The sequence below is a fragment of the Aptenodytes forsteri genome, unplaced genomic scaffold (assembly GCF_000699145.1).
Source record: "Aptenodytes forsteri isolate BGI_AS27 unplaced genomic scaffold, ASM69914v1 Scaffold132, whole genome shotgun sequence".
Lineage (NCBI taxonomy): Eukaryota > Metazoa > Chordata > Aves > Sphenisciformes > Spheniscidae > Aptenodytes > Aptenodytes forsteri.
The window spans coordinates 1,856,341-1,872,220 of record NW_008795520.1 but is presented as its reverse complement, the minus strand read 5'-3'; the positions used below and the strand labels follow the sequence as shown (position 1 = coordinate 1,872,220).

The 15,880-nt window shown below is 43.3% G+C and overlaps 1 protein-coding gene across 1 annotated transcript in view; it reads left to right on the top strand.

Annotated features, from left to right (window-relative positions):
• The window catches only part of TRIM67 (tripartite motif containing 67), a 38,445-nt gene that overhangs the window by 4,810 nt on the left and 17,755 nt on the right, over positions 1–15,880 (top strand). Inside the window, exons 3-7 of the mRNA XM_019472704.1 lie at positions 25–178; positions 6,600–6,695; positions 10,891–11,013; positions 12,255–12,365; positions 14,586–14,739. Coding sequence (XP_019328249.1) covers positions 25–178; positions 6,600–6,695; positions 10,891–11,013; positions 12,255–12,365; positions 14,586–14,739 — 638 coding nt within the window. The remainder of the gene's footprint in view (positions 1–24; positions 179–6,599; positions 6,696–10,890; positions 11,014–12,254; positions 12,366–14,585; positions 14,740–15,880) is intronic.

The following is a 15,880-nucleotide window of genomic DNA, read 5'->3' as shown; positions in this document are numbered from 1 at the left end:
CGGCGGGAAGGGGGCGGGCGGCGGCCGCAAGCTGCCGACGTGCGCCGAGCACGACCTGGAGAACTACAGCATGTACTGCGTGAGCTGCCGCAGCCCCGTCTGCTACCAGTGCCTGGAGGAGGGCAAGCACGGCAAGCACGACGTGAAGGCCCTGGGCGCCATGTGGAAGCAGCACAAGGTGAGTCCCGTCGGCCGGCCAGGAGGAGCTGGGACGATGCTCGGCGCTGGGATTTGTTCGTCCCAATGCCCTGACTTCGGGTTGGAGTTTGTGGGACATGAGGACACTTCACGTCCGCCATCCTCCCAGACTTTTTCCCCTTGGCACGGTGTTCTTAGGTCTCCGGTCCTTCCTGACTGCCCCGCGACTCGGCAGCCTCTGCTCAGGGTTAGAAAACCCACAGACTCCCTCCCGTATTGGCCTCGCCTTATCTCAGCCAGCAAATCTCAGGCTAAACCAGGGCCCCAGAGACACCTGGGATTAGCAAGTCTGTCTCACTAACTTGTTTGCCTTTCACAGGGTCCTTGGCCATCCTGTCCTCTCACAGGTGGCACCAGCCACCTGTGAGGAGTAGGAGTAGACAGGATGGTCATTCCTTCTTTTCACCTCCTCCCTTTCACCTGGGCCTCGGTGGGAGCTGCCACAACCATTCCCTGCCACGTCTACCTCCCTGCCATTGTGTCAATGAGGGAGAGTGGCCTGGAGCCACCCAAATGTTTTAGACAGGAAAGTGTGATAGGCAGGATCACGGGACATCGTGTTGTCTTCCGGGCCTCAAAGAGGCCTCCCCTCCCTCGCAGTTCCCAAAGAGGCCAGAAGGAATGGCTGGAGGGACCTTCATGACACAAAAATGAGTAAGGAAGAGTAGGATGGATGGGGTCTGGGGACAAGTAAAGCTTTTTCTGATTCACGTAATGTCACGGTCTGATTCATGCTTCCCTGCAAGCGATGCTCCTTAGGCCTCCCTGGAGGCCCCATGGGAAGACTTCAGAGCCGGCTGCTTTGCAGCACAGGCAGTTTGCCGAGCTCTAGTAGAGCTGCTGGGTCACTTGGCCACGCTCTCCTTGTTAAAAATAAGACTTTGCAACCATTTGAATAAAGAGCAAGATGACCTTAGAAGTCGAAGAAGTGTATGAAGTTAGCTCATTCTTGCTAAGAACGGTGGACTCTGGAAAAATGATTAGTTAAAACATATGAAGATACAGAGGGGACTTTAATACCTGAGTGCTGAGAGCAGTCCTTCAGAGCTCCCCGCTGTACTGGGAGGAAAGGACTTCTCCCACAGCTGTGCAAAGAGCACTTGGCTAGCACTGCTGGCTGCAGGATTCCCTTCTTCTCACTCTCTGCTGCAGTTAGCAGTAAAGGAAGCACAGAGAGATCCTTTCAGACACTGCAGGAGAGGACAAAATCAAGACGGGTCTCATCATCCCTTAGCCATGGAGTGGTTGAGCACAAGCTAGGCTAAGACATTTGGCAAGGAAAAAAAACGACTTTCGATTTTAAGATTCAGAACAGGTGCCGCTTGGGGTGATCTGCATAGTTTGTCCATCTGAGAAAGACAAACTTCTTCGTGTTTCAGTTTGAATACTCTCTGCCAAGGGCCCAGCCATCTCCTCCCTAACGTGGCGGGTGTTTGTGCAGAGGAGACGTTCTCGTGGCCCAGATAGAGCAGATGACAAATTCGCAGCTATTGCTACTTGTGCTAATGGTAGGATCCACTTCTGAGCAGAATTATTTTAATGAGCAGGGACTGAATTCACTGTGCAAGTGTGGCTGATGTTTTGGAGTGTGAGAGACCAGCTTGTGCTGTATTATGGTCTACCTCGAGTTAAAACTGTTTGATGCATTTTGAACAATGTGATAAACTCTGGTGTAATCAAAGTGCACAGTCAGTCATTTGCTTTCTTTCCTGCTGTCAAATATTGTCAAAAGAAGGAACAATACCCTGGTGGTTTGTATTTTTACTGCATTTTTTTCTGAGAGTAAGGTATCACAGAATGTGATTTTCTGTTGATTTACAGACTCAATCAATGTGACAATTCTAGTGAAAGAAAAAAAATACTCAAAATTAACTAATTTGTGGGCTCTAAAATGATGCTCTTGTGAATATTATTTTTCCCCGAACAATGCACTTGGCAGAAAATAAATATAATGGAACCATATAGCCAGACAATCTAAATCATCAGCTCACATTCATTCAGATAAATTGTTTTGGAATGAGATACTTCTGCTTAGAAATAGTTCTCAGATACAACAATTTCTACAAGTTTATTACCTGTAGTTACTTTGGCCAAACCATAAATTACTTACATTGAGTGGTATGCCAAACGTAATTCAAGTTTTATGTGTTCTCTCTAGATGCTCCAGATGTAGCTGGTAGAGGCAGGTGGAAGGGCTTGGCTGTAAGCGTTCTTAGCCCAGTAAATTTGACAGACTGACCGTTGCTCACCATCAGCTGATAAGCACCTGCTTATCTCCTTCTAAGGCCAGTGGTATTCTTCACCTAAGAAGGGCTGCCAGAGCCGTTTCCCCACCTCTCACAGTTTCATCCCACACCAGCAAACTTGAACCAGTTTTTCTACTGACTTCCAGAACTGCTTTTCCAGAGGCCCTGCCTGCCTTCAGCTTCAGAATCCATTCCCATCCCGCTTCTGTATCAGCCTTTTGTTCAACCTGTCTGGGTTGAACAAAACTCAACTCCTTTGTCTGGGCCTTATATAGTGATTTAGAATCATAGAACCATAGAAGCATTAAGGTTGGAAAAGACCTCTAAGATCATCGAGTCCAACTGTAAACCCAACACCACCATGTCCCTAAGTGCCGCACCTACACGTCTTTTAAATCTTCCAAGGACATAGAAGCATTAAGGTTGGAAAAGACCTCTAAGATCATCGAGTCCAACTGTCAACCCAACACCACCATGTCCCTAAGTGCCGCACCTACACGTCTTTTAAATACTTCCAAGGATGGTGACTATTTAGTGGCAAATAGCGTGTATAACCTTGTCCGTACAGTGCTTCAGACCGTGCAATGAAACATGCATTTGCCCTCAGCTGTACTGCTGGCATGAAAGCTGTACAAGACTGTTTGGCCCTTGTTAATGGTGCGGGTTTCCCCTTTATGCTGCTGTATGTAACTTCTTCAGAGAAATTAAAAATTGTGTACAATAAAAACAGGGGCCCAATGGCATAAATCAGTGTAAATCCACTGACTTAACTGGACTCTATTATATTCACTTGCATGAACCGTGCATCTAGACCAACAGTTTATGAAGTAAAACTGTGTAAGTCTACTGCCAAAATGAAGTCCTTTTAGGTCTTCATAACAAGAACAGTGACACTGTTGTCAGATTTAAGTTGGTAGGCTTTTTGACCTACTAATACGAGGAATGATGGTGGACACGTTTCAGCTCTGCCCATTCTGAATGGTTATATATACAAACACACACACACACACACATATATATATACACACACACCCCCCAAAACGCTGCAAAAAAAAGCCACAGCTGGATAGGTCTGTGATGGGCAAGCAGGCAGGCGGTTGAAGGCAAGTATAAGAGCCTGAACGCCTGCTTTTATTTGCCAGCCTAAAGAGTTGTGTTCGCAAAAACATGAGGGCTGTTTCAGAATTCAGCGCCATGGTAAGCTTATCCAATCAATAGTTAATCTGCTGCTAAAGAGAGATGGAGGGAAGACAAATTAAATGAGCATGGACTGTTCGGTTGAAAAAGGATGTTGGCATTATCTGGTTCATTTTCTAAAATCAAAGGAAGCATCCGTCTTCCGTGCCCATCCGGGTTTAATTACTCACCCTTATTATCTCCCTGTTCCTGTAGAAGTAGAAACTTGGTATCCATCTCCAGCGTCCACATTTTTGGTTGCAAGACCAGGTATTCAAGTAAAGATAACGCCAGGTAGAATACCGTTTGTCAGGAGTTATTAATCGTCGCAGTCAACAGAGCTTGTAACATTTCAGTTTGGCTTCCAGTAAATATTTCTGCAGCACGAAAGATTGCTCTGAGTGTACAGGGCATTTTTTATGGCTTGGTTGGTTTACTGAGGGCTTAGTCATGTAGCTCCATTTGATTTTAATGGGAAGTGCATGACTAAATTCCACTGCTTTGTAAGGTATCTTTTACAAATGCTTGGAAAAACAAGGCTATTATCTCTAAGTGGGTTTCACAAATGGACATCTGGTCTTGTCCTCGGCTTCACGCTGCAGTTGCGTTAATGCAACCACAGGTTTTAATGAACACGGCAATTCGCTTACGAGCCCTTTGAACAATGACGTTGTTGAGTTTCTATTGCAGCTCTTTGCAATGGGAGCGTGCCGGGAGCCAGGAGTGACTGTGCTAATTGCCATCGTACATATGCTGGTTACAATTTGTCTGCAGTGATTCAGTTTTCTGTGGCTGCTGTGATGCCCACATACAGCTTTCGGCTCTTCTTATCTGGTGAAATGCACTTTGAGATGATTTGAGAGCTCGGGCAGATGTTGGAAAAGTGGAAGTTTTACTTTTGTCGGGACCAGCCATTGGTTTTGCTTTGAAAGAAAGGAGCCCTTGCCTCCTTGGGACAATGCGGTCAGGCCAGTCAATGGCAGAGCATGCCATGCTTTTGCCACCTATTTCTTTCTCGCTTCCTCCCCAGCCACTTGGTCATATGCCGCTTCCACCTTGTCTTGCGTTAGCTTGACAAACCAAAGGCTCAAACGTGCCTTGTGGACGGAGCACAAAGTGCGATCAAAAGGGGTGGGCTTTAAACTCTGGCAACCACGATCAGCCCGTGGAGAGCTGATCTGAAATCCTGATCTTCTGGTCTGGCAGAAAAAAGAGATCCTTTCAAGGACTTAGGGTTTGGTTCTGTGACCTCAAGTACCGTTCATATCAAACATCATCGCTTTAACTTTTTGTGAAGTGGCAGGAGTTTGTGTAAGAGAATATTAAATATTCAAATATTGAGAAACATACACAGTAATGTGTCTTCCCATTACATTTGCTACAAATGAGTTGTGGTAAAGCATGTTTTATTTTCAAATTTAGCACTAATGTAATACCTACAACTGGGCTAAAAGGAAAAAGTTTGTGTGAATATGAGGAAAAAAAACTAGGATGGCTTCCTTCTCTATAATTCAGTCCCAGCTCCCAGTCAGGGTTTGTACCCACTTCCCACAGAGCCGTGTGGGGTTAGGCAGGTGCCTCTGCCTGCGTAAGGCTGCCTGCCTCGGAGCTGGGCTGTGAAGTGCCCAGAAGGAGCTGCCAGGGTCTGCTCTTTGCTGTCCTGTGCGAATGAGCGAGCGCAAGGGGAGGATGAGTAGGAGACATTCAGGCAGGAGGTAATCTCAAAACTTTGGCAGCCTGAAGAAGTGAGTTGTGCCCTTTTCAGGGATGGAGTAATTGTCTTCCCTCCAGGAGCAAGAGGGGAGCAGAGAATGAGTGGTGACTTACTGAATTTCAATTAGCTCTCCTCTTAGAGGCTCATAACCTTTGTGCCTTCCTACATACAAGGCTCTGTCTCAAGGCACACTCTAGTCCTAAGGAATCAAGAAAAGGAATTAACCTTCTGAAAGCCAGATGTTAGCAAAGATACTTCATTTTCCATTTCCTGATGTCAGTTTGGCGAGGATAATTAACTCTGGTAGTTGCCAAGTCCGCCTGAGGGATAGACCCACAAAGAGAGTGTCTAACCTGCAGGACACTCATGATGGGACCTATCTGGTCACTCTGTGTTATGTCTGCACAGAGAAGTAATTCTGGATCAGGGCTTGCCATGGGCTGACAAGCGGAGCAATACGGTTTCTGTAATCCCAGCTGTGCTTCCAGGGAAGCTGCGCTGGGGCTGCTCCGCTCAGACTGCGGCGGTTCTGGGTCTGCCAGGGGCAGAACCGCTGTTTCCTTCCCTTCTTGGAAGTCCATCAAGAAGCTGCTTGCTCATTTTAGAGATCTCAGATACCAGCTGAGCAAAGAGGATGTTGGGTCTTCAGTTTGGACTTAGAATAGATATAGTCCTTATCTCTCACCAGTCAAAAGTTAGAGGAAGGGTTTTTTTCCCAACTTTTCCAGAAGTATACACCCTTTTGTTGGGGTGGAGCATGGGAAACTGGATCCCCAAAGGGACATTACTATGAAGTCTGAAAATGCAGATTTGTTGTGGTGTATCTCACGTTTGGTAGAATCGACCACATTTATAAAAAATTCAGGCTTTAATGAAAAGAAGAGTACCATTTTGGAAAGCACTTGGGGATTTTCAGCATGACAGATGCTACTGTGTAAGTGTAAGACTATTATTTCCTTGTATATGTGGGTAGCTGTCTTATAAAAAGGTATTTTGACTTACCAAGTCACTGCAATAAAGTGGAATGTGCAGACACAATACTTGACTGCCCCCACATGCATATTTCACCTTTATTAAATCTTATTACAATTAAAATCTTAACTATTCTTTTCTAGCACAAACACTCTGTGCATGTAAGAATACATGTGACAGCAAGTAAGCCTTTTAGAACATTATTAATCATCAAACCCAAGGATTAGTAAGAAACACATTTGCATTTTATCTCTAATTCTTCTTTCCCCCCCACCCCCTTTTTTTTCTTGCAGGCACAGCTGTCTCAGGCTTTAAATGGTGTTTCAGATAAAGCAAAGGAAGCTAAAGAATTTCTGGTTCAGCTGAAAAATTTATTGCAGCAGATTCAGGTAACTGTAGAATATTAGCTGTTTTGATAATACAGTAATCAATAGAACTGAGTGAATAATTTATTTGAAGACTTTGTCTTCTGTGCTGTTCTCATCTTTCCTGGAATCATCTAACCTTTCTTGAATGGATTTGCTAGGCAAAATTATTCATCAAATAATGCCTGCAAGCCCCTCTTAGCTTCTAAATTGTTTGCTGTTTATTGCAAGAAGCTGATACTCAATACTGGACATCTGAGCTGTGTTGATCAGTATTTGATTGAATCCATCAGTCATGCTTCCGGGCTCCTTCCTGACTGCAATTGCTTCAGCTGGGCATTTAGGATAAGTTCTCATTTTAACACATTCAAAATTTACTACTTGTTTTTCATCTTACATTTCCTAAAAATGTACTCGAATCTGGACAAAATCCAGCCAACCTGTTTGTTAGAGTATTTGGGAAGTCAAATATTTGAAGACTTTGTCTTCTGTGCTGTTCTCATCTTTCCTGGAATCATCTAACCTTTCTTGAATGGATTTGCTAGGCAAAATTATTCATCAAATAATGCCTGCAAGCCCCTCTTAGCTTCTAAATTGTTTGCTGTTTATTGCAAGAAGCTGATACTCAATACTGGACATCTGAGCTGTGTTGATCAGTATTTGATTGAATCCATCAGTCATGCTTCCGGGCTCCTTCCTGACTGCAATTGCTTCAGCTGGGCATTTAGGATAAGTTCTCATTTTAACACATTCAAAATTTACTACTTGTTTTTCATCTTACATTTCCTAAAAATGTACTCGAATCTGGACAAAATCCAGCCAACCTGTTTGTTAGAGTATTTGTAGGAAGTCAAAAAAAAGAAGAAACAAATGCTACTAAATCAATGTGGTCGTTTATTGAAGCAGAAGATATTTTCATGTCTATAATTTCCCAGCTTTAATAGTCAGAAGAGGGCTCATGGTGAGTGCGGTAATTGAGTGCACAAACCCAAAACAAAACAAGTCCCGTTTTCAACCAAATTTAGACTCGTCAGTGCTGGAGGTCAGGTGATCCTCAAGGTCCTTCTCACCCTGCAGAATGTGGCTGGAAATGTGCTGCCATAGTTTGAGCTTCACAGCACCCAGGAGGGGGCACTTGTTATCTCCAGCAGTGCTCTGTGGCGGTGGGTTTTCTGTGGGATATGCATCATCTGCTCTGCGACATGCCTGCTCTGCTGCTTGCTCATCTTTCATCAACAAGCACGTCCTGTGCCTGTTACTAACAGAAAGCCAAAGCAGAAGTTCAAACATTGACTTTAATCATTAAAATATTCCACTTAACACTCCAGATGATGAATTCGTACCACAAATGCTCCCCAAGCTCTCAAGTTGCCACAGGGCAGTGTAGCTACCCACCTTTGCAGTCTTCTGCGGCCTTGTGGGGAAGGGAAGAAACCAAAACTGAGAAACTGGTAACAAAAAGCACATCTAACTGAAAGAAACCAGTGTGAAGCCACCGACTGGCACCTGTCACATGCCACGTTTTGGTCACGGTCTGAGGTTTCTCTTCAGCTGACTTTACCTATCTAAAAGTTAAGTAGCTCATCTAACCTAGTCGTTAGGGCTTCTTTCATTGTCCAAGGAGAAAGACAGGCACCTCTAGAGAGCAGTTCTTCCTATAGGTATGAACAGGTATTTTAGGATGGGATAACTCATCCAAAACAGTAGTCTATCAACAATCTTTTCTTGAGTCACCTAGCTCCATTAAAAATGTATTTTTCCCTCCTGAAACCTAAAGGTGGCCTATTACGACTATTTATGACTATGCTGTAAAATCCTTTAATGTGTTTCAATAAAATCACTGCCAAATTGCTCTGCATAAGGGAGCTGCTACAATTAGATCAAAAGACCAAGCCATTTCTTTGATGCTGCTCATTGCTTAAAATGCTAGAGGAGAACTCAGAAGAGGAAATTGTATTCAGCAATCACCCTCGAACATTTAGGCATGTCTAGGCACAAAGCTGGATGTGAACCTCACGTGTTGAGCCAGTCTCCAGCATGAGTCTGAGTGAGGACATCAAATTTCAGCAAACCAAAACAGCAGGATGAATCAGCTGCATATGTATTCATAAGTAAAACAAGGCTAGGGCATAACTCTGAGTGCTAAAGGATGATCACCCACAGAGTTTAACCGTTAATGAGCTCCCTGGCATGGTTTTGTCCCGTGACAAATTGCACTCTTCCCAGGTGATGCCTGAGCAGCATTTGATGATAGCACATACCAGGGAATACTCCTGGTAGGCAGGTTTGGTACAGCCACGCTATTTTAGGGGAAAGGGCTTAGATGTGTCATGAGCTAATCTGTGCCTTTTGGCATCTGGAACAGAAAACCGGTTCTTGGATTGTTCTTTGGGAGGGAATAGATGTAGCCTTTGTGCGTAGATTTATACCCAGAACCATGTATCTCAGAGCAGGTTATTTCTAATAGAAGTCTTATGACAGTTGCCACACACGCACATACAGATATTTACCCCTCAGCAAAAATGTCTTTAAAATGTATGTTTACACAAAGGAGTGAGCTATATATACGTTTTATTATCCTGTCTCAATGCACAGCAGGCCAGACAGCCATCTGCACTCTTTATTTCCTCTCTGGGTTTGCCAGAGCTACCAGGAGCTGTGCTTTTATCTTTCCAGGGGCAGTTTGCAAGTTCATAATCTACTTTTCTTTTCCCTGCTTTGCAGATCTCTTGTTTCCCCCTCTTTTTTCCTTCCCTTCTCCCTTCTGAGGTCACTTTTAAATCTATTTGTCTCTTTTCAGAAACTGCCTGTTCCTCATTGCCCCTGTTGCTTCCTTGCTCCTCCTTGTTGGTGTCATTATCTTATTTTCACATTTTCCTATCTGCTGTAACAATTTCATCCTTTCTCACTTGAAAGAGACATAGCGCCAAACACCCTGTTTGATGTGTGAACAGAAAATGAGGAGAGAAACGATGCACTACAGCCATCGACTGATTCAGGCTCTGTACACAAACCAGCACTTCAAGAGTAGCTGGATGGAAATGGGCTTAAGAGGGAGTCGGGTGTGATATAAGCCAAGGAGGGAGAGATGCAAACAGGAGGAGTCTAAGACAAACCTGTGAACAGTAACTGAGCTGTCTGGTGTCTCTCCCCCCACCCATCTTGCTGGCAGGTCTAGGACTGCGGCGGGGGCCTCTCAGGGAAGAGTTACCCTGCGTCCCTCAGCTGGGGAGCGGGATGCACGGATCGCAGTGAAGGAAGGGAATACAGTGCTGAAAATTTTGCTCTCAAAAGAACAAAGACAAAGCAATGAACAGAAAAGAAGAGAAAAGCATAAACAAAAGAGCTAAGAGATAGTAATGAGTTAGGGGTGTGCGATAGCTTTCCATGGAGGTGCTTCTCCTTCAGCACACATTTAAAATCTTCTCACATTTAATGCTTTTTTTTTTTTTTTTTGGTGACTTGGGGGATTGGGAGGAAAGCTGATAGGACAACCGAACATCTCCTGGAAAGAGGAGCTTGAAAGCTTTCTCCTTCTTCTAGTCTGACCAGCAGGGGAAGTGAGGGAGAGCCTCCCTTTGAATGGGTGCTATAGCATCAGTTCCACGGCCACAGAAAGCCATCCCCCGGAGGAGGGGCAGCTCAGGACCTTGTAGTACCATCTGCTCAGATTTCTACAGCTGCAGTGGGATTCTGTGGTAGCAGGGTTTGTTCCCCATTGATAGGACAGGGGTTTATGTAAGGCTAAGTGATATACAAAATCTCAGGGATTCGTACCTGATTAATTTCCTTGTAATAAGCCTATAGACCAGATTCTGGTCCGTAATTCTCTTCTAATTGCCATGGCGTAGAGCCAGTGATTTAAAAGTTGCTACAGTGGGATAATTAAAACAGAATGGGGCAGAACCCTCTTATGTATATGTATGCACTATGTATGTGCATGTTTAGATTTTACATTATGTTGTACTACATCTGTTGTCCAGAGACTGCCGGTGAATCAGGGTTTTAAATAAGCCCATTTTGTGGCATAGCATCTTACTGTTTCATTTTATAGCATGCAGCTATTACTGGTACAGCTATAATGAAATCAGAAAGGCAACAGAAATGCCGAAGTCTTGAAAGGAAATATTCTCTGAGTGGAAAACCAGGTAAGAATGAACGATAGCTTAAAGTGTAAAATATACTTTCTTTGATGAGTATGACTCTCGCCTTCTTTTAGGAGAACGGGTTGGATTATGAAGCCTGTCTTGTTGCTCAGTGTGATGCCTTGGTTGATGCGTTAACGCGACAAAAGGCAAAGCTGCTCACAAAGGTGACCAAAGAACGTGAGCACAAGCTGAAGGTGAGCACAACTCTCATCAGCTGAGCATGGCTGTTGATACCTGCCGTTACTGCACACTTTGTTAAGTCCCCAGCCCTTTACATCATGAAAACTCCTAACAACGAAATCTAATGACCAAATCCTTCAGCAGGTTCCAGTTCAGCAGTTTGGTGGAACTGTGCTTATACACTTAAAATGAGGCATATACTTCAGCAGTTTGTTGAATCAGGCTTTTTTTATCTGATGATTTTGGGCTGTCTTTTGAGAGGTGCTTGTCAGTGAAACCTGTGTGGTTTGGATACTGGGACCTTCCAAATGCAAGAAAGCCCTTCTGCCCAAGTAAAATGTTGGGATTTTGGAGTCTCTTCAAACCTTTGAAATTCAGGCAAGCCACCCCCAGAAGTCCATGTGCTTACTCAAAAGATATTAAAGAAATACAGTAAAGGGGGGTGGGAGAAGAAAGCTATAAATGGTTGAACAAAGTGGCAGTCAAGAAATGTTTAAATAGACACATTTCTTGAAACGTCGAACTGCATATGTGATTTTGAGGTATTATATTGCCAGTAGCATTAATAGTATCTAAGACAGAAGGAAAAAATGAAGTGAAAAATCTAACGTAACAAACAATGAATAAAATCTATCTGAGATCAGCATTTGTACTGATCCTGTTGTACCTCAGGAATTGTGCTATTGAACACAGTGCTATTAGGCCTAGTCTACAGCCATGTGGCAGCAGAATCAAGTCCAAAATCTGGAAAGATGAGATGCAGCTTTTTTATTTCTTAATCCCAGCAATGCGTTCTTAAGCAGAGCAGGATCAATGGTCAATTGTGAAGAGAATGGTAGAGTATAATCTGCAAGAAACCACTCCTGCAGTTATCCTCTATAATATTTGCCTTTTAAGTGAAGGATTTTTTAAAAGCTCAGATTTTAGTGAAAGTGTGATTGTAAATGTGAATACTGCAAACGCAGAAACATGTTCTGTGCTCTTTCTGCCCCGAGCAAGCCTGATCTTTGAGCAATTAATCTGCTCTGAAAATTGAGATTCCCTGTGCACAACATTTTGCCAAGCTAATTATCGGTATTTACAATACAGAGCAAGTGAGTGTAGCTGATGGAGATATGGCAATGGCCATATGGCAGCTAAATTAAGCATAGCTTTAACACACTCTTCCATTCGTTGTCTCTTCTGAAATAATCTTTTATACAATTCACTGCAAGCTGAGGCAGTCATCAGAACTGTACTGATGCTTGTTTTCCAGGTTGTTTGGGACCAGATAAACCACTGTACGCTGAAGCTACGCCAGTCAACGGGGCTTATGGAGTACTGCCTAGAAGTTATCAAAGAAAATGATCCCTCTGGGTTTTTACAGGTATTTTTCTTTCCGATGTTCTGGGGGAAAAAAAGAAAAGATGTTAAAGTTAAATCTAAAAATGGGTGGCTTTGCTAATTACCCTCTTCCACCTCTGAGGCACGTTCACCTCAATTCCTGTTAGTACTGTCTAAAAGCTCAGACAGCCTGGTGACTGCATGAACGTCCCAGCGAAGGGATGGCTTTGAACAGCCGCGCTCTGACCGAGGTGTGGAATTAGCGGTCACACCACTTCCCTGACTGCTGACATCTTTCCTCGTGCCAGCCCTTCCTTCGGGGCTGAAAGAGAGATGCTATGCAGTTAATGATAACTTTCTGCAGAATATTATTTTATTCTCATCTGAGAAACCCAACACAGGGCATCACAGAGCTCTCTGATCAATTTGGAAAGCAGCAGAGTAGTACTTCTCCCCTTTTTGCTTCTCCCCTTCGCATTACTCTTTCCCATGTGAAAGGGTCCTTTCAACATCTCCCTAGTGAGGAAATCCAGCCTTAAGAAGGGCTTGTGTGTAGCTTCGCTTCACTGGGGTTGTTGCACCTCACAGGGCTACAAGACATGTCTTGCAGCTGGAGGATCCAGGTACCCCCTCTTTGCAAAATATGGCCTAGCTAGCAATTGCCTTAATTTGCAGGATATTGTTTCTTAGGTGTAAGCAGTGAAAGTGTCCATTGATGAGATAAAACATAACAGTTTTATTATCCAATTAATTATTTTGCCTAATTAATGCTATTATTTTTATGAATTATTTTATTTTGCCCTATTAGTTTTGTTGCCTTACTAATTGCCTAAGAAGAAAGGCACATCAAACAAAATGATCTGCACGTGGCTGTCAGCTGAACAGGGCATGCTGCACGCATGAATGCATGAGTGTCAGGGGGCTGTCACAGCATCCCTAAAAAACAGGATGAGAATTAGCCAACTTAAACCTATTAGCACTCCAGATTGATTGTTACTGTCACGTCTGGTCTCAAGCAAGAGTGGGGAATGTGTGGTGTATATTAATCTCAAGACCACACAGATTTTAGCAGGCTGTCGGTTGGATGCTGCAGGACATATGAAACCTTTAGGTCTTATCTACATGCTAGCTAGATACATGCTTTGTTTTCATTTCAGCTTACTTTTCCTGTAACCTTTGTGGCTTCATTCTTTGCAGTCACCTTTTATAAAAAAATACTTTTGTTTTTACCTTTTCCTAGTTTATCTAATGATGCTTTCAAGGCAACCAGCTAACACTGAGGCACTGCATTACTTAGAGCAACTAATTCTGCAGCCAGGACACTGAAACACAGCCAAGGGATCCAGCATCCCAGTAAGTGACTCCAAGGTTGCAGGAGGGCTATAGGATGCTTCTCTGCTTACTGCACAAACTGATTAGGAGCTGTTGATGCAGGGGCTCAGACAGGAGTGTCTTCCAGTAACAGTAATGAGGAAAGGTATCTGGACTCCTGCAATAAAGAAAAACTCTCTCTGACCTATCCAGAAGAAAATTCTGCTCCCTGTGATTTACAGGAAGCTCACTGGAAGGGACTCCAGATATCCAAATGGCAGCTTCACTGAACTCAAGGACAGTTGAGTTCATTGATTTCCGCAGAGCCAGGATTTCACTTCCAGACGAGTCTGTTGCGATCATCTTAGTCTGACTTTTGGCCTAGTTGTCTGTGGGCTAAGCTAGAGCAAAGCTTTAAAAATTAAATTCAGTTCTGATGTAATGATAGAAAACCCATCATATTCTTTGGAAATCTATCTGACAACTTATCACCCTCAGTGTGAGAAATATACACCTTCCTTCCCATTTGATTGTTTTATTCCTTTCAGCTTTCATCCACTGAATCATCTCTGCTGAATGGAGAGACCCTCTAACATTTAAGCCTGTCTTTGTGCAACTGCTTTTTAAACAGGAGAGCAAAACTAGACTGTGCACATCAGAGAACAGAGTGCAGAAGTATATGTGGCATTCAGAGGCATGATACGTAACATAATCTTAACAGGATTTATAAATGCGATTTTTACTTTCCTACCCTAGGATGAGACTTGTTTTGAAAACATGAGGCGAAAGGATGCAACATAAGTGGAACTCACCCCAAAACGACCAGATCCCGTCTCAGCTGTCGTACTGTCATATTCCCGGTTTCCTTGTGCTCTATCTGTCTCACAGGCATTCTGTCACTTTTTATGTGTCTTATCTGCCATTTCGTTATAAGCCTGATACTCTCTTTCAGATTTCGGATGCTTTAATCAAGCGAGTTCAGGTATCTCAGGAACAGTGGGTCAAAGGAGCCTTGGAGCCAAAAGTGTCTGCTGAGTTTGACCTGACTCTGGATAGCGAACCTTTACTGCAGTCGATTCACCAGCTGGATTTTATTCAGATGAAATGTAGGGGTGAGCTTTTATGATTTTCTTTTTTCTGTTTTTCATGCATGTGTTGAAACAGTGCTGGGAAGAGGGGGGACATGGAGGGAGGAAAGAGGAGTGACTTGAAATTGCTGGATAGTTTTAAAAGGTTTTCAAGCAAATTTAGATTACTGGGTGTTTCTTAAAAAGGTGTGCTCACTTCACATGCAGTGACCTGAACAAGCTCAGACAGACATATCAGGTGCAGTTAAAGATTTGAAAAGATAAATTCTTCAGAATAGGGCTATCTATCAGCTTTGAAGATTAAAAAGACGTTAGCTGCATGAAACTTTATGCAATTTTACAGCATTCCTAGATTTAACATGGTTAATTCAAAATACCAATTACCCCTATCTTGTCAGGAACAGCTGAAGTAGTAAATAAATATTGCCACACACACACATATGCTTGAATAGGGGAAAAAAAAACCCCTTTGACTTATAGCTGGACTGTGCTGTGAACAGTGCCCAGCTTGAAAAACAATCATGAGGCAGAGATTCCCAAGGGGGAAGTAGCTCCATGGCTACCCTTCCTTGATTCCAGGTATCTAAATGATCCCGAGGGACACACTAAAGGGAAAGGAGGTTAAAAAAAGTATTTAAAAGCAGAAGCTGATGAACAGTAGATACCATTGGCAAAAAAAATATTAACATCATGCGCTTGTAATGAGCTTGGTTTATATGGAGCAGGATGAAAACTGCCTCAGAATTAGATAGATCCATAGACTGGCTAGATTTGAAGGCCATTGTGGTCCTGGGAATGATGCCATTAGCTTCCCTCAGTGGTGATTCAAGCCTTAATTATACATGTGGGTGACAGGGTAGAGGCTGCCAGAAGTCAATGAATCAGTTAAGGATAATTGTGTTGTGATGCTGGATGTGCTTTTTTTTCACTCCAAGCAACCATAAAGATTTCTGTTCAGTTTATCTGTCCTCTCTGGGCCTAATTCTGAACGTAAGAGACCCAAGATGAAGTAATTAGGGTGGATAATTTGGCAGATAAATATGTGGAGAAACAAGGGTAAACAGTTAAAGGCCAAAGTCTGCTCACCAAGAATGGTTTGCATCTTGGCATAAATGGGCTGCATTAAAGTTACTCAAAAAACACCCGTGAACTGCTCCTT